Genomic DNA, 20118 nt, shown 5'->3' on the forward strand with positions numbered 1-20118 from the left:
GTGTTTATATTTAGGTTAAATATTAGGTGAGGAGGCGGAACTTGATTTGGTTTTAATGCCTATGTGAAAAGCCATTGTAATAATTAGAAGGAAAATCTCAGCTTTAGAATTTGCACATCAAAATGACATGTAATTCAGAGTATGAAATTCTGCAGAAGTGGGTCAGCAGCACCTGATGATGGCTTTGTTGCATTCACTCATTTTACGGTTGACCTTCACCATTAACGTCTGTTGAAATCAGTGAAGCACCACTTAGTAACAGGGCGGTTGCTAGTTGGAGCCAAGCTGCAAAGAGCAGTTTGTTTAAAAAAAGTCCCCACGAGAAAGGACTTGTAGCTATGGTGCATGATGTAATGGAGAGAGTTCTTGTAGAATCCTACAGCGCAGAAAGAGGCCATTCGGCCCATTGAGTCTGCACCGACCACAATCCCACCCTTGCCCTATCCCAATAACCCCATGCATTTACCCTAGCTAGTCCACCGACACCAAGGAGCAATTTAGCACGGCCAGTCCACCTAACCCGCACATCTTTGGACTGTGGGAGGAAACCGGGGCGCTGGGAGGAAACCCACGCAGACACAGGGAGAACGTGCAGACTCCACACACAGTGACCCAAGCCGGGAATTGAACCCGGGTCCCTGATGCTGTGAGGCAGCAGTGCTAACCACTGTGCCACTGTGTGTATATAGATTATGAAAAGATGTTTTATAAAGTACCACATGACAGACTTGTTTCAAAGCTTTGGGATTGCAAGGATGGGGATAGGGCAGACTAAACCAGAAATTGGCTGAGAGACAGCGAGCTGAGAATAGGGGTGAATGGGTGCATTTCAGAATGGAGGAGCTTATGTAGTGGCTATCTGCTCCATTCTCAACCCACCACCACCAAGATAGGTGATATGTCAGACAGAGCACTGATCCTATTTTAATAACTTGAACTTTGGAATACTGAAAATCATTGCCAAGTTTGCAGATGATACAAGACTTGGAAATTCTATCAAACGCGAGGAGAACAGTAATAGAGTTCAGCAGGGTTGAAACAAATTGGTGAAATGGGCAGACGTGGTAGATGCAGTTCAGCACAGAAAAGGGTGAAGTGTTACATTTTGTAGAAAGAATGAGAAGAGATAGTGTAATGGTACAGCTGTAAAGAGGAGAGAGCTGTGATATGTGTACACTAATCCTTAATGGCGCCAGGACAAATTGAACAGACTGTTCTTTTTAGAAAAAATATATCTTTGTAAAGAGAGGCACAGAGTACAAAAGCAAGGATGTTATGCTAAACCTTTATAAATCACTGGTTAGACATCAACTGGAGTTTTGTACCCAACTCTGGACATCACACTTTGGGAAGGACATCGAGGCCTTTAAGACAATGCAGAGGGGATTTACCAGGGATGCAAACTGCTGTTGCAGAGAAGCTGGGATCATGCTTAGAACAGCAAAGATTAAGGAAAGATTTAATAAAGGTGTTCAAAATCATGAAGGATTTTTGAGAGTAGATGAGGAGAAACTGACTAAAGAGTTGATAACCAGATTTATGCTAAGTGGAAAAAGAATCAGAAGCAAGATTAGGAAATATATTTTTGCTACAGTGACATACGATCTGCATGAAGCCCAATTGAGATTGTGGTAGAAATAGATTTGTGAGTTACTCTCCAAAGGAAATTGAATAATTGCAGAAACTTTCCCGATGAAAGATTATGGGGAAAGAGCAGACAAGTAGGACTAATTGGATAGCTGTTTCAAAAGAACTAACACACAGATGAGCTGAATTCAAAAGAGAAAACGCTGGAAAATCCCAGCTAGTCTGGCAGCATCTGTAAGGAGACAAAAGAGCTGACGTTTCCAGTCCAGATGACCCTTTGCCAAAGCTAAAAGGCATAGGAAGTGGGAGATATTTATACTGCAGGGGGAGGGAATAAAAGATGAGTCATAGTCACAGAAACCAGGGAAAAAGATTGCTAATAGCTATCCACAGAGAGAATAAAGGGCGTGAACGGCCAAACAGCAGAGAAGCTAAAATGAAGATGATGGGGGAGGAGGGTGGGGTGGAAAATGGATGGGACAGAGGTAAGATTTAGAAAAGGAGAAACAAACGGGCAGGAAAGGTAAGGGAAGGGGGATAAAGTAGGGGGAAAGAGTGTTGAGGGGAAAGAAAATTAAGAAAGACTAAAGAAATAAAAAGGTAGAGAACAGTTTAAAAAAAAATTAAATAAAATAGAATGAAAACAAAGGGGGCTGAGGTGGGGTAGAGCGTTGTTGAATTTGATGTTGAGACCAACATCAAGTTGTTGAGACTAGCCGGAAGGTGAGATGCTGTTCCTCCAGTTTGCGATGAGTTTCACTGGAACATTGCAGCAGGCCAAGGACAGACATGTGGACATGGGAGCAGGATTGTGTTAAAATGACAAGCAACAGCAAGGTCAGGGTCCTGATTGCGCACACACCAAAGATGCTTGGCAAAGCGTGTTGAATTGCCTCCTGCTCCTGCTGTACTTTGTGTGGGGTTACCCTTCATATCAGCTTGTTTCTGTTAACAGGCAGGTGCCTAAAAAAAAATGCAGTTTGTAAATGGAAAACGTTCCCATGCTTGGAAAGGCATACAGTGAATATGAAACAGCCCCTATATCTTTCTGCACTTTGTAAGAATGCATTGTATACTTCTAAACTAAGTAACTCTATGGTCTGTTTAACTAACTTGAAGAATTGGTCTGTCTTGTGTGCCTTTTCAGAGCAAGTCTATCGATCAGCATGTGCGCTGACAGTACATGCTATCGCACGTCACAGCCCCGATATAATCAAGCACCATGCAGCAGTGGCCTTGCCCCTTGCATTCCTTGGAATGCATGAAATCCCAGATGAAGATAAAGGGGAAATGAGTGAATCTGATCTCTGGACTGAAGTATGGCAGGAGAATGTACCTGGTAGGTAGAATTAACGTGTGCAAATTTGTATCTGTTCAATCTGTAAATAGGAATATGGGGATAGGGCCTGGATGGGATTGTGGTCAGTGCAGACTCGATGGGCCAAGTGGCCTCTTTCTGCACTGTAGGGTTTCTATGATACTATGACCTGCATACTAACTTTCTACATTGATTGTACAAGCACACCCCAATCTCTCTAAACATCAGCAATTGCAGGAGTGCTGTGATTGAGACACTGAAATTCAGCATGAGTCACCAATGGAATCAGGTGACCTGCTTCCATTCCCCCTGCTCCTGGACCTTGGGCCTCTGGTGACTGCAACCGAGGCTCAGACATCAGAACATGGCGGCGCTGCCCCGGAGTGCAGCATCAGGGGGCAGGATCTGATTTTGAAATCTCCCCAACGATGGATAAAAAGTGTAACAGGCCAGATCCAGGTGTTCTCCACTCCTATTCTAAATGTTATATTGTGCTGCCACTGATTTGATTAAATTTATTATTGTCACATGCATTGGTAGACAGGAAAAGGCATGGTTTCTTGCACTCTATACAGACAAAGCATACCATTCATAGAGAAGAAGAGAAGTACAGAATGTAGTGTTACAGTCATAGTTAGGGTGTCGAGAAAGATCAATTTAATACAACGCAAGTCAATTCAAAAGTTGGACAGCAACAGGGAAGAGGCAGTTCTTGAGTCGGTTAGTATGTGTCCTCAGACTTTTGTGTCTTGTTCCTGACGGAAGAAGGTGGAAGAGAGAATGTCCAGAGTGCGTGGGGTCCTTGATTATGCTGCCTGCTTTTTTGAGGCAGTGGGAAGTGTAGACGGAGCCAACGGATGGGAGGCTGGTTTGCCTGATGGCTTGGACGATGTTCACAACTATTTGTAGTTTCTTGCTGTTTTGGTCAGAGATTGCACTGACAGGTTAATGGTTGTGTTTCTGTTACAGGCAGTTTTGGTGGAATACGACTCTACATGCAAGAACTGATCGCCATTACACAAAAGGCACTGCAGTCCCAATCATGGAAGATGAAAGCACAAGGTGCTACTGCTATGGCATCCATTGCCAAGCAACAGGCAGGCTCATTGGTTCCACCACACTTAGGGCTGATATTGAGTGCACTTTTACAAGGAATATCTGGTCGAACATGGACAGGCAAGGTAGACAATCCTATTTAATGTTGTGTTGCACAAATAACTGAATAGACGGACCTTATTTTTGAAAAAAGAATGTGGGAAACGTAGTTAACAAGCATTTTTATTAGTTGTTTCCGTTAATCGATATGTTTGTGATTATATTTCCTCGCCATATGCTGGAAAATTTGGCATATTGGTCTTTCGTTATCTATTTCGCCTCCATGTCTTGTTCTACCAGTTTGCGTTAATGTTTAGAGGTAGCATAAAAATGGGTGGATTATAATGTGAGAGCATTTGAATTTGTCCTTTTTGTCAGGAAAAATTAAAAAACAGCAAATTGTTTAAATTGAGAGCGATAATAGAACTCTGGTACAGAGGGATCTGGGTGTCCTGGTACATGAATCACAGAAAGGTAGTATGCAGATACAGCAAATGATTAGGAAGGCAAGTGGAATGTTGATGTCCATTGCAAGAATGGAATATAAAAGTAGGGTGTTTTTGCTACAGTTGTATAGGGCATTGGTGAGACTACATCTGGAGCCCTGTGTGCAGATTAGATTTCCTCATTTAAGAAAGGATGTAAATGTGTTATAAGCAGTTCAGAGAGGGTTTATTTGACTGATTCCTGTGATGGTGGATGGTGGTTACACAATCATAGAATCCCTACAGTGCAGAAGGAGGTCATTCGACCCATCGAATTTGCACCAATTCTCCAAAGAGCACCTTACCCAGGCCCACTCTCCCACCCTGTATCCATAACCCCATGCATTTATCTTAGCCAATTCATCTAACCTACACATTTTAGGACGTTAAGAAGCAATTCAACATGGCCTATCCATCTAACCTGCACATCTTTGGAATGTGGGAGGAAACCAGAGCACCTGGAGGAAACCCACACAGACATGGGGAGAACGTGCAACTCTACACAGGACTCACTCAAGGCTGGAATTGAACCTGGGTCCCCGGCACTGAGAGGCAGCAATGCTAACCACTGAGGTTGGTTAGACTGGGCTTGTATCATTGGAGTCTAGGAGAATGAGAGATGATCTTATTGCAGCACAGAAGTACTGAAAGGATGTTTCCTCATGTACGAGAAATCTGAACTCGGGGGAAATGAGGAGAAATTTTTTCTCCTTGAGTCATCAGACTTTGATGATCTCTTCCACAGAGAGCAGTGGGCGACAGTGCCAATTAATGTTTCTATGGCACAAAGGGGCCGAATGGCCTGCCCCGCTCCCAGCGTTGAAATGATGCTGGGATTAGGCTCACTGTGGAGTTGAGGCCCCAATCAGGTCAGCCTTGATCTTATTGGATGGCAGAGAAGGCTTGAGGGGCCAAATGGCCGCCTCCTGTTCCTGAGTGAGCTCGTTGCCTATCCACTACTTAAAGTATATATCCCTTTGAATTGCTTCAGTGATTGTGCCAAGCAATGAGGGTTTACACAGCTTAACATTCTCCAGACCCAAGGGTGGGTAATGATCAAAGCTGTACAGTAACTAGTCAGGTTCCACCTCAGACAATATGTCCAGTTCTGGTCACCGAGAAACAAGGGTGTTTCTTCATGAGATAGGAGCATTGAAGCAAAGCACCACAAGGCCCGAGAAAACATTGATTTTTCAAATTACAAAGCAGTCGGTAAGGAGTTCATAGAGGAATATAGGATTGTTAAAGGAATGTAAAATGTTAACCTAGATTACTATTTTAAATTACATTGCGAGAGGAGAGTAAACCCAATAGGATCTAGTTTTTGGACTGATGTTGGAAGATTTGTCACACGCAATGAGCAACATACAAACATGTAGACAGAAAGACCCCTCAATATAGGAGACAAAATACCTGAAATCACTTAAACAATTGGATGCTACAACTGGGGCCTACAGGATGGATGGGTCATGATGGGCTGAATGGCCTTCCTCATATGCAATTCAGAACTATCCACAGTAAGATTGAGTCTCTGGGAGCTCTGTGATTGTTCAAGTGAGCATTACTGGGTGATGAGAGGCAAAGGAAGCAGAATTCTATATAAGAAAATGTTCTCTTCTTTCAGGAGGAACTATTGAAAGCTGTTGATAGCGTGGTGGCTGCGTGCAGGTAAATACTAATCAGAAACACAGCATTGTGATTCAGTTCATTCCTGTACTTTGATAGTAAGTCAGTCAGTAATGTAACAGGCTATATTAAGAGCCACAAAAGATAGCATAACTTGCAATTGGCTTAAACCATTCCTGTTCAATAGAAGATCTTGTCTGTATCCGCCTTAACGTTCTGCTTTATCATCTGAACTTTGTTCCAAGTGCGGAGTTGCAGAAGACAGTGCCTGACCAGCCCAGTATAGATGCCATCATTCAGGTCATGTTGAAAGAGTGTAACAAGGAAAACCTCCGCTACAAGATGCTTGCTCTGAAGAGCACGGCCAACATATTGCAAGCCACAAAAGAGGATCGCTTCAAGGATTTGGTGGATATTCTGTTTCCTGTTATTAAAAAGGTAATTTAGTTAGACTTTAATTAAAGGTAATTTAATAAATGCGTAACTCGGGTGGTAGAATGATGACCCAGTAGTCATGATGTTAGAACTTGAAAATTAGTAGATTTTGTTGGTTCTGAAGTTTCTTTTGGAACTGTTACTTCTGTCAGTTGCTATCAACTGTGGTAGGTCTTTGCTCTTTCTTTTCTTTGCCCCATGTGATTCACAGATCAAATTGAGAAATATTGTCCCAAATTTCTTAATATAGTTTAGTTGTAACGTGGCACAGTGATTAGCACTGCTGCCTCACAGCATCCAGGGACCTGGGTTCAATTCCCAGCTTGGATCACTGTGTGAAATCTGCACGTCCTCCCCATGTCTGCGTGGGTTTCCTCCAGGTGCTCCAGTTTCCTCCCACAGTCCGGTAGAAGTACTGGTTAGGTACATTGGCTATGCTAAGTTCTTCCCCAGTGTACCCGAACAGGCCCTGGAGTGTGGCGACAAGGGAATTTTCACAGTAACTTCATGTAAGTCTACCTATGACACTAATGAATAAACTATAAACTTACCGAAAGCAGCCATGCCCTAATTGATACATGTCATTGCCTTCATAATGCATGTATCAGTTTATTTAATGTTACATGCACTCAATGCTCACAGCCCTCTCTATTCTTGCTGAAACTGTTTCTTCCTTTCTCTATGCCTCCAAGTGAAATACTTATTTTGTGCAGTTCTTCATGAACAGCTAGATTACCCCGCTGCATTGATTCCAACTCTGCTTCTCCAACCATCAGCAGACTTTGTCCTGCTCTCTTTGACCGCAAAGGAAGCGTTCTCAACAGTTCAGTTTCTTCTGTCATAAAGAAGGCTTCACTCTCTTTGAGAGCTGCAGACTCTGCTGAGGTCCCAAGCCCATTCGGGGAGCTATGGGGACTGGGGTCATTGAATATATTCAAGGCCAAGATAAACCTTTAAACTATTGGAGTGTTGTGTAGGGTCAGGGCAAGCAGAACAGTGGAGTTGAGACCACAATCCAATCAGCCATGATCTAATTAAATGGTGGGGCAGGGTCAAGGGGCTGAATGGTGTGCCCCCTATTTTCTATGTTCGTAACGTGGAGTTTTCCACTTTGCAGAGTACAGCGGCCGGATCCTCCAGAGATGAGGATTACGAAGAGGAGGAGAGAGAGAAAGAGCTGCGGATGGAATATCTGCTTTGTGCGTTTGAAACTCTGGGGAAAGCATGGCCCAGCACTCCTGAAACGCAAGGTAGGGCTCGACAATGAAGCTCAGTGTTCATTCACTCAATCTGCTTTTAAAAAATAAAGATCTTCAAATCTTTTGAATAAACCAATTGATTACACTTTGACAATACTCATGGGGCAGCAGCAGGGTGAAGGGGGCACTCAACTGTTCACTGTTGTTTTTAGCCTTGTGCTTTTTTTGGGGCCGTATGGTAAATATTACAAAAGAGCACAGTTGAAGTTAGTGTAACGTAATGAAAATCATTGTGTGTACTTCGTTCCCACAATTTTTGTCAATCTTTTGCTTCAACTTTTCCTGTTAGAAGTTCCCTTGTCCACGTGTTTACTGGTCTGACTGTCTCCCACCATTTGATTCCACATCACCTAAAGTTTATACTTGGTCTTTAGCCCATTGTCTGCAGTGCCGTGGGAAAATCATCAGAAACCAGAAGCAGGAGGAGGCCATTCGACCCTTCGAGCCTGCTCCACTATTCAATATGTTCATGACTGATCATCAAGTTCAATATCCTGATCCTGCCTTTCCACCCCTACCCCCATGTCCCTTCATCCCTTTAGAGCTATATCTAATTCCTTCTTGAAATCAGACAATGTTTTGGCCTCAACTACTTTCTATGGGTGTGAATTCCACACATTCACCACCCTCGGAGTAAAGAAATTTCTCCTTGCCTCAATCCTAAAAGGTTTACCCCTTATCCTCAAACTATGATCCATTTTGAAGGTTGCAATAGTGATTTCTTTTTTGCCCTCAGTTCATTATGGCACACTGCAGATTTTCAGTTATAGAATCCCTACAGCGCAGAAGGAGGCCATTCGGCCCATTGAATCTGCACTCACTCGCTTACCCAGGCCCCTTCCCCCACCCTATCCCTGTAATCCTGCACGTTTTACCGTGACTAATTTATGGTACACCCCTTAGGACAGTATGGGGCAATTTAGCCCGGCCAATCCACCTAACCTGCGCATCTTTGGACTGTGGGAGGAAACCCACGCAGACACGGGGAGAATGTGTAGACTCCACACTGACAGTGACTCAGGGCCGGAATGGAACCTGGGTCCCTGGCGCTGTGAGGCAGCAGTATTAACCACTGTAATTATGGAGGCCGGAATACAGCAATTTCCCCTGGCCCATTTTACTTAGGGATGTTTGGTGATGTGATAACGGAAATATCTTTGTCTTTCCTGCAGCTCAATATCGTTTAGAATTGTGCCACTTAATGTGTGAAAGGCTACAGCTGAGTACGTGGAGAGTTCAACTCGGAGTGCTTCAGGCAATGAACTCCTACTTCCGAGGGTAAACATATCTTTTTGAAAGTACAATCTTTATTAGCCAATTTTCTTTAAGAATCCCATTACTTCAAAAGATAAGAACAGTAACAAAACGACTGTTTTCACAGCTTATTACTTCTGGGCCAAGACAGCAAGGATGCGAGTGCATTGACTGAAATCCTGAAAGATACTTGCTCAGCCCTCACCTTTCCACTAGGTGAGTTTACTTCAAGTAGAGAACTTGCAAGGTTCAGGCAAAAGTTGAATAAAACCATTTTGAGTCTTAAATATTCCTTTATTTCCTTAAAGAAAACAAGAGCTATTCATCAGTGCGGGCAGAAGCTTTATCGATATTGGAACTTCTGTTTAAAAAACTGGATGGTAAGCATTTTAAAGTTACTTAAAGTTGTTTAAAGTTGTCAGCTATTGTCTGAGACTGGTGTCGTCAGCAAGTTTAAGGTTTTACGCACTCCTTCCAAGTTTTTCATGAAACGTGAGCGTCGCCGGTGAGTGTGAACATTATTTATTGCCCATCTGTAATTGCACTTGAGAAGATGGTGATGAACCATCTTAGCATCTTGTTAAACCATTTCAAAGGGCAGCTAAGAGTCAGCCACATTGCTGTGGGTCTGGAGTCATGCGTAGGCCAGGCAACGGAAGGATGGGAGATTTCCCTCCCTAAAGGACACTTGTGAACCAAATGGACTTTCACAAAAGTCCAGTAACTTCACAGTCACCATTTCTGACTGTTACAAGTTTTTCGTTGCAGATTTATTAATTAATTGAGTTTAAATTTCACCAGTTGCCCTGGTCGGATTTGATCTTGTGTTTCTGGAGTGTTGGCCCAAGCCTTTGTATCACTTGTGCACTAACGTTACCACTGAGGGGAGTCTTGTGGTGCAGTAGGTAGCGTTCTTGCTTCTGAGCAGAAATCCCGGGTTCCAGTCCCACCCCAGGATTTGATGGCCAAGGAAAGTGCCCTGATAACGTGGCCAAACAGGTTGAGATTAACCTGCAAAACCCTTCCAAACACACCAGTGGCTGGCGCTGTATGATTCTACAAGAACAGGAGAGACTCCTGGTCAGTTATGTTTGATGTGGAGTGGCACCCCTCAAGCTAAAAGCTGTCTGGTGGCATACTAGTGACCTGTTCCAGGAAAAGCTTGCTATGGAAACAGGCAAAAGTTTGCCTTAGATGCGGGAAGAGAATTGGAATAGAACGTTTACCACTACATAACTATCCCCATCAATCCTCATCAATACTGCAACACCCCACCCACAATGTGCTTCATCACAGGATACTACAGTGCAGAAGAGGCCCATTGAATCTGCACTGATGCATGAAATGCCCTAACCTGCCCACCTAATCCCACTTGCCCACACTTGGTCCATCGCCTTGAATGTTATGCCATGCCAAGTACTCATCCAGGTACTTTTTAAAGGATGTGAGGCATCCTGCCTCAACTACCCTCCCAGACAGCGTATTCCAGACCCCCTCCACTCTGAGTAAAAAAGTCCCCCCAAACCTCCCAACCCTCACTTTTAACTTGTATCCCCTCGTAACTGACCCTTCAAATAAGGGGAACAGTTGCTCCCTATCCACCCTGCCCGTGCCCCTCATAATCTTGAACACCTCAATCAGGTCACCCCTCAGTCTTCTCTGCTCCAATGAAAACAGCCCAAGCCTATCCAACCTCTCTTTATAACTTAAATGATCCACCCCAGGGAGCATCCTGGTAACTCCCCTCTGCACCCAATCCCTTCCAGTGCATTCACGTCCTTCCTATAATGTGACCAGAACTGCACACAGTACTCCAGCTGTGGCCGCACCAAAGTTCTATACAATTCCATCATGATCTCACTGCTTTTGTAATCTATACCCCGATTGATAAAGGCGAGTGTGCCTTTTTCACCACTCTATTAACCTGCCTTTCCGCCTTCAGAGATCTATGGACAAACATGCCAAGGTCCCTTTGTTCTTCGAAACTTCCTAGTGTCAGACCTTTCATAGTATACTTCCTTGTCAAATTACTTCTTACAAAGTGCATCACCTCACACTTTTCAGGGTTAAATTTCATCCGATACTTATCCGCCCACTTGATCACCTCGTTTATATCTTCCCTGTAACCCAAGATACTCAACCTAATAATGCACACGTTTCTAGAAAAGTCTGGGGTGGGTTCTCTGCAACATTCCCATTAAGCTATGTGCTTGCATGGTCACGTAACAGCCTGGAAATTACCGTAAGACCTTGTGTGTTAAATACTGTGCAAGCACAGCAACAGAAATGAGCATTCAGTAGTCAGACCTTGCACATTTTAAAGGGTTGATTGACATAAGAACATAAGAAATAGGAACAGGAGTAGGCCATCTAGCCCTTCGAGCCTGCCCCGCCATTCAGTAAGATCATGGCTGATCTGTTGTGTCTCAGTTCCACATTCCCGCCCTCTCCCCATAACCCTTAATCCCCTTGCCTGTCAAAAACCTATCAACCCGCGTCTTAAATATATTTAGCGAGGCAGCCTCCACCACTTCAACAGGCAGAGAATTCCAGCGATTCACCACCCTTTGAGTGAAGAAGTTCCTCCTCAACTCCGTTCTAAACCGCCCCCCCTTTATCTTGAGGCTGTGCCCTCTAGTCCTACTGTCCTTTCTGAACGAGAAGAGCCCCTCCACCTCTATCCTATCCATCCCATTCATCATCTTATACGTCTCAATGAGATCTCCCCATATTCTTCTAAAATCTAACGAGTACAAGCTTAGTTTATTCAGCCTCTCTTCATAGTTCAACCCCCTCAACTCCGGCATCAGCCTAGTAAACCTCCTCTGCACTCCCTCCAAGGCCAAAATATCCTTGCGTAAGTGCGGCAACCAAAACTGCACACAGTACTCCTGCTGCGGCCTCACCAGTGCCCTGTACGGTTGCAGCAAGACCTCCCTACTTTTATATTCAATCCCCCTCGCTATGAAGGCCAGCATCCCATTCGCCTTCCTGACCACCTGCTGCACCTGCAAGCTGGGTTTTTGCGACTCATGCACAAGGACCCCGAGGTCCCTCTGCACTGTCGCATGCTGCAGTTTTTTGCCATGTAAGTAATAGCCCTTCCTACCATTATTCCTACCAAAGTGGACAATACGTTTGACAGACCATTGCAGGGCATTATTTTTCAAAGGCTATTTCATCACTTTCTGTTGCCCCTTCACAAGATGAGACTCCAGAAAGAGTTTCTCTTAGTTTGTGAGATCTCGGATACCTGGTTGTGAGGTCCTGAACTGTCAGCTGCCATATTCAGTGTTAGCAAGCTTGCAAAGGCTTCATTAGATTGTTGAAACCTAACCTTGTAGTTCCAGATACAATTCCCATCTCGATGCACTGAAACCATCCCCTCCATTCCTCATTCTTCTGCTCTGCTTCTACTGTTCTGTTTTCAGTTTAAGTTTAAAGTTTATTTATTAGTGTCACAAGTAGGCTTACATTAACACTGCAATAAAGTTACTGTGAAAATCTTGCCATACTCCTGTTTGGCTACACTGAGGAGAATTTAGCATGTCCAATGCACCTAATCAGCATGTCCCTTGGACTGAGAGAGAAAACTGGAGCACCCAGAGGAAACCCATACAGACATGGGGAGAACTCTGCACAGACAGTGACCCAAGCAGGGAATCGAATCCAGGTCCCGGGTACTGTGAGGCAGTAGTGTTAACTACTGAGCCAATGTAACTCTTAGTATTCTGTTTCTTACCTTGGGGAAAATAAAGCCAAGAATACTTACTATGTAAGTACATGCGGAAGCGCTTACCCATTTAGCATTGGTATTGCCATATCTGATTAATAGAAAGAAAGACTTGTGTTTATCTCGCATTTTTCATGATGCCTCAAAGTGCTTTGGTGCCAGTTAAATGTTTTTGAAGTGTAGTCACTGTTGTGGGAAATGCGACAGCCAGTTTGCACACAGCAAGCTCCCACAGACAGCAATGTGGTAATGACCAGATCATCTGTTTCCTGTGATGTTGACTGAGGGATAAATTTTGGCCAGGACACTGAAGGTAACTCCCCTGCTGTGCTTCGAAATAGTGTGACGGTGCTTTTACATCCACCTAAAACGGGCAGCGTCCAAAAGACGGCGCCTCCAGCCACGCAGCACTCCTTTGGTACTGCACTGGAGTCTGTCTTAATTTTTGTGTTTCAGCCAGGGAATGGGAGCTGCGATTCCGAGGCAAGCGAGCTAGCCACTGAACCAGGGCTGACACACTGTAGGTTCTCTAATTGCCAATTATAAATTCTGTTACAGTTTGCATGTTTAAAATCTGGTTATTTTTCCAGAGACAAATCAGTGGGCGACTTTGACATCTGAGAAGAGGGCCGTAATTCTTAAATCCCTATCCAGCCTGGAGTCAGACAAAAGGCCAGAACTGAAAGATAAGGCCTCGGACCTTAAGAAGCACCTTGCAAATCTCCCATAACCCTGCTATGACCCCGTGTTCTGCAAGGGAATAACTTCAGCTGAAGACTTGACAACCCCAAATCTGGCTATTCTCTCTGGATGTATCAAATCTAAAATATTGCTTCCTATGTTGTCAGGTCTGTTGGCCTGTTTGAGTGCGGTCGCTACTGCTCGGAGGAGCTGCGAGTGTGGTCAGTTCCTTTTTCGGATGTGGGGTTTGTGCGCGCGTTCAGTTCTGTCACGTTTTGCAGGTTCCCGTATCTGCGTACGCTGCAAATTATGTCTCCGCGTCTTGTCATCTTCCAGCAACGCACGACAATGCAGGTGCTGATGAGGGATTGCGGTGGTGGGGCTGTTAGTTTCATGCAGTACGCCAAGGGACAATTTTCACCAACTGCACCAGAAAAAAGATATTTCAATTGAAAATAGTTGGGTTTGTTTGGTACCAGGTCTAGTAAAGTTAATTGTTAGGTTAATAAGTTACAACGTGTAAATTATGTTAAATTCTAAACCATCTAGCACACTGCTGTTTAGAGGTGCATCCAGCCTCCGTTTTATATGTCATTGAATTGGTGTTTCTAGCGAGTTAAATGGGTTAAAATTGTATATTTCTCCTGTCAGTTAAGTGCACATAACATGCACTCCAAAATGCAATTCAGACATTAATTCTTGGTGGTGATTCCAGCATTTGTTGGAGTTGCCAGTATTCTATTCCTGTTCGGCTGAGTAAAAGTTTGGCATTACCTACTTCATGCCTGCATTTCGTACAGAAGGTTTTTACTGAGCCGTGTTTCTGCATTAGTTGAGCACTGGGAAGATATGAAGGAATGCCATGTTTTTGATTATACAACCATTGCTGCCATGCTGGGAATGTCCACTCCACCCTTTACCTACAAAACAGAAGGGGCGTCACCTAGGAATTATTCCGCATTCACCGGAGGTTTCACACTGGAGTCGGAGACAACCCCTCTACAATGCGTGAACCTTTTTGCTATCCTTGTAAACACTGTGTTGTTCAGGTGCTTAAGCTAATGATCCAGATCACACATATATCCTGAAAGCTCACCTTTTACTCCATGCATGTCACAATTTGGATCCGTGAAATCAAATTTTGTTATTTAGACATTAAGCTGAATTCTTCAGAGCTGCTCTTTCCAGATGTTTTGAGTTGCTTGCCAAACAAAAACTTAAAATGCTGTAACTTAGTCTTTCAAACTCTAATCATACCGTTTTGAGCTTTATCATTTGAATGCAGTGCGATGTAAAACAGCCTGGAAGGACCCCATCTGGTATTCTACACTGTGAGTACAAGGAACCCCCTCCTGACTGTTCTTCAGAAACAAGTAATTCAGAATGGTGATGCTCAGCTTTCCCAGGGCGAGGGGCCTGTTTAAATGTGCTAGAACCAACTCAGAAGAAAGTGTTGCAGAATCATTCTCATTCCCATCAATAAATTTTATTTAAACTATAAGATGTATTAAATGCTTCTGTAGATCACATGCACTTTTATGGGAATTAAGGGAATTATATATTAAAAAAAAAGTTTGGACATTGTCTTTCTCTGAATATTTCCAATGTATTCATGTTTTGCCAAATGGAGGAGCACTCCTGCTCTGTCTCAGCTCAAGGATTCAATATCCATGCCTGTCACTTATTCCAGTCCCCAGCTGACAGTCCTGATTAAGTAGTTTTGGTGAAGCATCTTGCCGAGGAGACAATGTCCAGGCCCCTTGAACCTTGCCTCGCGAATATGTGACAGTGAGGGATCTGTGCAGTGGGGAGTTTAAAACATTAAAAATCCAATCACTAAAAGGTGGTCCTCGTTTGAAGTATGGTTATTAGTGTTAACTGTATGAAATTGTGATTGATGTTTTAGGTTGTCCTTCGTGTTATATGGTACAGTGCGTGGCAGTTCATTTCCTAAGTGAAATGCCACTTACCATGCTGTGCGTTTTAGAATTCTTGTTTGTTTTCAACCAAACTTAATGTGAAAGCAGGGTATGTATGTGTGTGTGTACATATGTGCGTGTATATGTGTGTGCGTATGTGTGTGTGTGTGTGTGTCATGATCAGAAGAGAAATATTGGTGTGAACATGCCAGCCACAGCCAGGGAGAATGTGGCCTTCCTCGAGTTTTCTACAAAGAACAATTGCACTATTTTACTAACTTTGAACACTGTTACCTTGCCCCTGTGTGGGCACTTACTTGCTGCTTCAGCCATTCACTGGAGAAAGCTTTGTATTGAAAATTAAACCTGCTTTTGTTCTGACTGTCAACACGTTTTTGACATAATTGTTTTGTGCATAACAGAAGCTGGGGTTTGAATTGGCCAAACACACAAAGCCAAGAGACTTCAGTTCTCACAAAAAAAACCTCTCATTACAGCTGTGGGCTTGCAATATTAAAAAATCAACTTTGAATTGAATTAATTGTGCCCTCCCCGCCCCGGGTTAATTTACTCAGGTCGAGAATTAGCAACTCCAGCTTCCAGTTTTAACTTCAGAATGAATTTTAAAGTGTTGGGTCAGAATTGCAAGTCCTGTGACGATCTGGTTTTGGCCTTAACCTGTAGTGTGCGCTCAACTGGGTATGTTGCAATGAACATTCTGTAAGAAGCGAACATTAGATATTCACTGCGTCAGTAAACATCATTTAGGACAGGTTGGATTAAGGATTGTTTAAGAATGTCTTTAGGCCCCTGGGAAGAATGTCCATTGTGCTTGCATGACGTGTATAACAAAATTATGCTTGGGTTTTTTCGTGCGGGCGAGGGGAAATGAATACAGGCACTTTAACATTTCCACAGTCAATAAATGCTCTTGTGCTGTTGTACTGCCTGTTTTCTGCTGTTTGAATCTCCAGTTGCCAAGATGATTAACTGTGCATTGTTCTGTAAATGATTATGCTGTCACTGACAAGACACATGCTAACTTAACTGGAGTTAAAATGAAATCACAAACTGAGGCCTTGTAATGCCAACCATCATGCGCCGACCGCTCATTTTAGATGGGATGTGTTTGACTCTCCCTGCCTCCTCACATTTCCCCACTGCACAAAGCCTGAATGCACTGCAGTGCAACCCAAGACTGAAGATCAGGCGCAGGGTTAGAATCGTCCATGGCTACCATTCGGTTGCTGACGTTCTCCACAAGACTCTGAAGGAATGCAAGCCTTGACATTGGACCAGATTAAAAGAGCAATGCTGTGTTGGAATGAGGTTTTGCTTCCCGGTGTCACAAAAGATTAACCTTTGAAGGAACTCCTGGAGTGCATTTATTGGAGAAATCGGAACGTGTACATTTTAATTAAAAATAAAAACAAAGTGCTGGAAAAACTCAGCAGGTCTGGCAGCGTCTGTGTAGAGAGAGAAAAACGGTTAATGTTTTGACTCTTAAGTTACGCCTATGCTCTGGAATTTAGAAGAATGAGGAGAGAACAAGTTGAGGTAAACAAGATGATAAAAGGTATGGATTAAGTAGATACGGAGCGGGTGCTTCCTTTTATGGGACATTCCAGGACGAGAGGTCATTGTTTTAGGATAAGGGGTAACGAATTCAAAACAGTTGAGGAGAAACTACTTCTCCCAAAGGGTTGCGAATCTGGAATTCGCTACCTCAAAGTGTGGTGGATACTGGAATAGTGAATAAATTTAAGGAGGAGTTAAGACATTTTTAATTGGCATTGGTTGAAGGGTTATGGGGAGAAAACAAAAAAAGGGGATGAGGAGCATATCAGCCATGATCGAATAGAATGGGGTGAATGGCCTGATTCTGCTCCTATAGCTTACGAGTCCAATATTCTTCGAGTTCGTTTTACAGTTTGCTTTTATGTAAATTTTAATAGCACCTAAGTTCTCAAACTGTCTGCAATCTCTTATGTCTTTACTGCCATTGAAAGATAAAGACATAATATGCACTATTGTAAGAATTATACAGTTGGCAGAAGGGTAGATTATATTACAACACAAACAAAATATTTCAGAAGCTGAAAATCTGAAGTAACAGAAAATGCTGGAAACGTTCAGGTTGAGCAACATCTGCAGAGAGAGAAGCAGTTAACGTTTCGAGTCCAGTATTCTTCACAACTGACTTTAGTGTTTATATAAATTTTAATATTGCTTTCCATGGTCATATCTGTTCTTGCATTTGATTATTTATTGTAATGGTTTGAGGAAGTGATGGATCAACTTAAAAATAACTAGCACAAAGTTAACATAACTGAGAAAAATGTGTGGTTAGAACAGGGGGGAAAGAAAATCAATTACTGTTTTACACTCATAAACAAGTGATTAAATATTAGTCCAAAACTGGGGTTAGAGAGAGAATTAACTTTGATTCAAGAAGTGAATTTTATAACCTTGGATGTCCCAAAGTTCTTGACAGTCATTTCTGCAGTGTCACTTTTGTAATATAGAAAACACAGAGTGCAGTTAGCACACAGCAATGTAATAATGAGCAAACAAAATATGTTTTAATTATGTTGGGTTTGAGGGATAAATATTGTAGGGCAGCAGGGAGAACTCTCTTGGTATTCAAAACAGTAGCCTTCTTGTAAATTTTAAATCAACTCAAATGGCTTTAGTTTGACAACTTAGCTAAACGACCACTTCCGACAGTGCAGCACTCCCCCATTGCTGATATACCCACCTGCACTTTGTACGAAAGTGGGTCTTGAACCCACAGTCTTAGGAAGATGGTCACTGTGACAGATCTCAGTCTTTCATGGTACCTCATCATGCGTTCTTTCCCTCCCTAAAGTACCCTATGTGCACTTTAGCCAATGTGTTTTTTGCATGTTGCTCAGGAAAAGATTTCTTCCAATTTCAGGGTGTTCTGAGCAGTTGTAAGGATTAATTTTTTATTGGTTTTTAAACTGGAAAGAAGCTTCTCTGAATTCTTTAGTGGAAACATCTAATCTACTTAATCTATGATTGAACCTCTTCAGAATTTGAACAGTTGCAATATATTAGTATGGCACTGGCACAGTGGTTAGCACTGCTGCCTCATGGTGTCAGGGACCTGGGTTCGATTCCCAGCTTGGGTCACTGTGTGGAGTCTGCACGTTCTACTCGTGTCTGTGTGGGTTTCGTCCACTTGTTCCGGAGTCCTGCCACAGTCTGAAAGACGTGCTAGTTACATGCATTAGTTGTGCTGAATTCTCCCTCGGTGTACCCGAACAGGCAATGGAGTGTGGCGAATAGGGGATTTTACACAGTAACCTCATTGCAGTGTTAATGTAAGCCTACTTGTGACACTAAGTAAAGTCAGAGAGCAGGCATCCCAAACAGAACTGATCAGAGAATTGGCCCTTTTGTTTACCCACCAGGATGCGATTCTTGTCACCTTAGAATGACACATCGACCTGTAGAATCAGACCTGGGATGTAAACCAACAGACAATGGATTCTAGGTAAGTGGAAGAATAATCAGAGAAAAACAGTGTCACTACAGTAACTTAGCAATTTTGCCATCCTTCACTCAGGATTGCAAATCATGATGTGGAGATGCCGGCGTTGGACTGGGGTAAACACAGTAAGAAGTCTGGCAACACCAGGTTTAAGTCCAACCGATTTATTTGATAGTAAACTCACAAGCTTGCCTGGTGTTGTCAGACTTCTTACTGTGATTGCAAATCACCCAGGATTGTACGCCTGGAGTTCTGAGAAGTAAAAGATTAATTTCCAGAACAATAATCTCTTTAAGCTGCGCAGGTGCCCAGCGCCATGCAGCACTCCATAACATGCTATGCACAATATACATTTCCATAAGATCATAAGACCTAGGAGCAGAATTAGGCCACTTGACCCATCGAGCCTGCTCTGCCATTAAGTCATGGTTGATATTTTTCTCATCCCCATTCTCCTGCCTTTTCCTCATAACCCCTGATCTCCTTATTAATCAAGACCCACCTAACTCTGTCTTAAAGATATCCAATGGCCTGGCCTCCACAGCCTTCTGCGGCAAAGGTTTAAGGTGAGAGGGGAGAGATACAAAAGTATCCAGAAGGGCAATTTTTTCTCTCACAGTGGTGAGTGTCTGGAACAAACTGCCAGAGGTAGTATTAGAGGTGGGTACAATTTTGTCTTTTTTAAAAGCATTTAGACAGATGGGTATAGAGGGATATGGGCCAAATGTGGGCAATTGGGATTAGCTTAGGGGTTTAAAAAAAAGGTGGCATGGACAAGTTGGGCCAAAGGGCCCGTTTCCATGCTGTAAACCTCTATGACTCTGTGATCCACCACTCTGGCTGAAGAAATTCCTCCTCACCTCTGTTTTAAAGGATCATCCCTTCAGTCTGAAGTTGTGCCCTCTGGTTCTAGTTTTTCCTACTAGTGGAAACATCCTCTCCACTCTATCCAGGCCTCAGTATCCTGTAAGTTTCAATAAGATCCCCCCTCGTCCTTTTAAACTCTGAGTACAGACTTATCTGAGGAAGGATGTCCTTGCTATAGAGGGAGTACAGCGAAGGTTTACCAGGCTCATTCCTGGGATGGCAAGACTCTCATATGTGAAAGAGACTAAGTCGTTTAGGATTATATTTACTGGAGCTTAGAAGAGTGAGAGAGGATCTCAAAGAAACTTCTAAAATTCTAACAAGCTTAGATAGGGTAGATTC

General features: G+C 43.1%; 1 protein-coding gene across 1 annotated transcript in view; it reads left to right on the forward strand.

Annotated features, from left to right (window-relative positions):
* The window catches only part of ecpas (Ecm29 proteasome adaptor and scaffold), a 96607-nt gene extending 80827 nt beyond the window's left edge, over window positions 1-15780 (forward strand). The window contains exons 41-49 of the mRNA XM_080188420.1: window positions 2735-2926; window positions 3875-4086; window positions 6110-6153; window positions 6357-6549; window positions 7664-7796; window positions 8978-9083; window positions 9187-9275; window positions 9368-9439; window positions 13383-15780. Coding sequence (XP_080044546.1) covers window positions 2735-2926; window positions 3875-4086; window positions 6110-6153; window positions 6357-6549; window positions 7664-7796; window positions 8978-9083; window positions 9187-9275; window positions 9368-9439; window positions 13383-13522 — 1181 coding nt within the window. The 3' untranslated portion in view covers window positions 13523-15780. The remainder of the gene's footprint in view (window positions 1-2734; window positions 2927-3874; window positions 4087-6109; window positions 6154-6356; window positions 6550-7663; window positions 7797-8977; window positions 9084-9186; window positions 9276-9367; window positions 9440-13382) is intronic.
* Window positions 15781-20118: the final 4338 nt, after the last annotated feature.

The sequence above is a fragment of the Carcharhinus amblyrhynchos genome, chromosome 5, assembly GCF_965287045.1.
Source record: "Carcharhinus amblyrhynchos chromosome 5, sCarAmb.v2.hapA, whole genome shotgun sequence".
In the NCBI taxonomy this organism is placed as follows: Eukaryota; Metazoa; Chordata; class Chondrichthyes; order Carcharhiniformes; family Carcharhinidae; genus Carcharhinus; species Carcharhinus amblyrhynchos.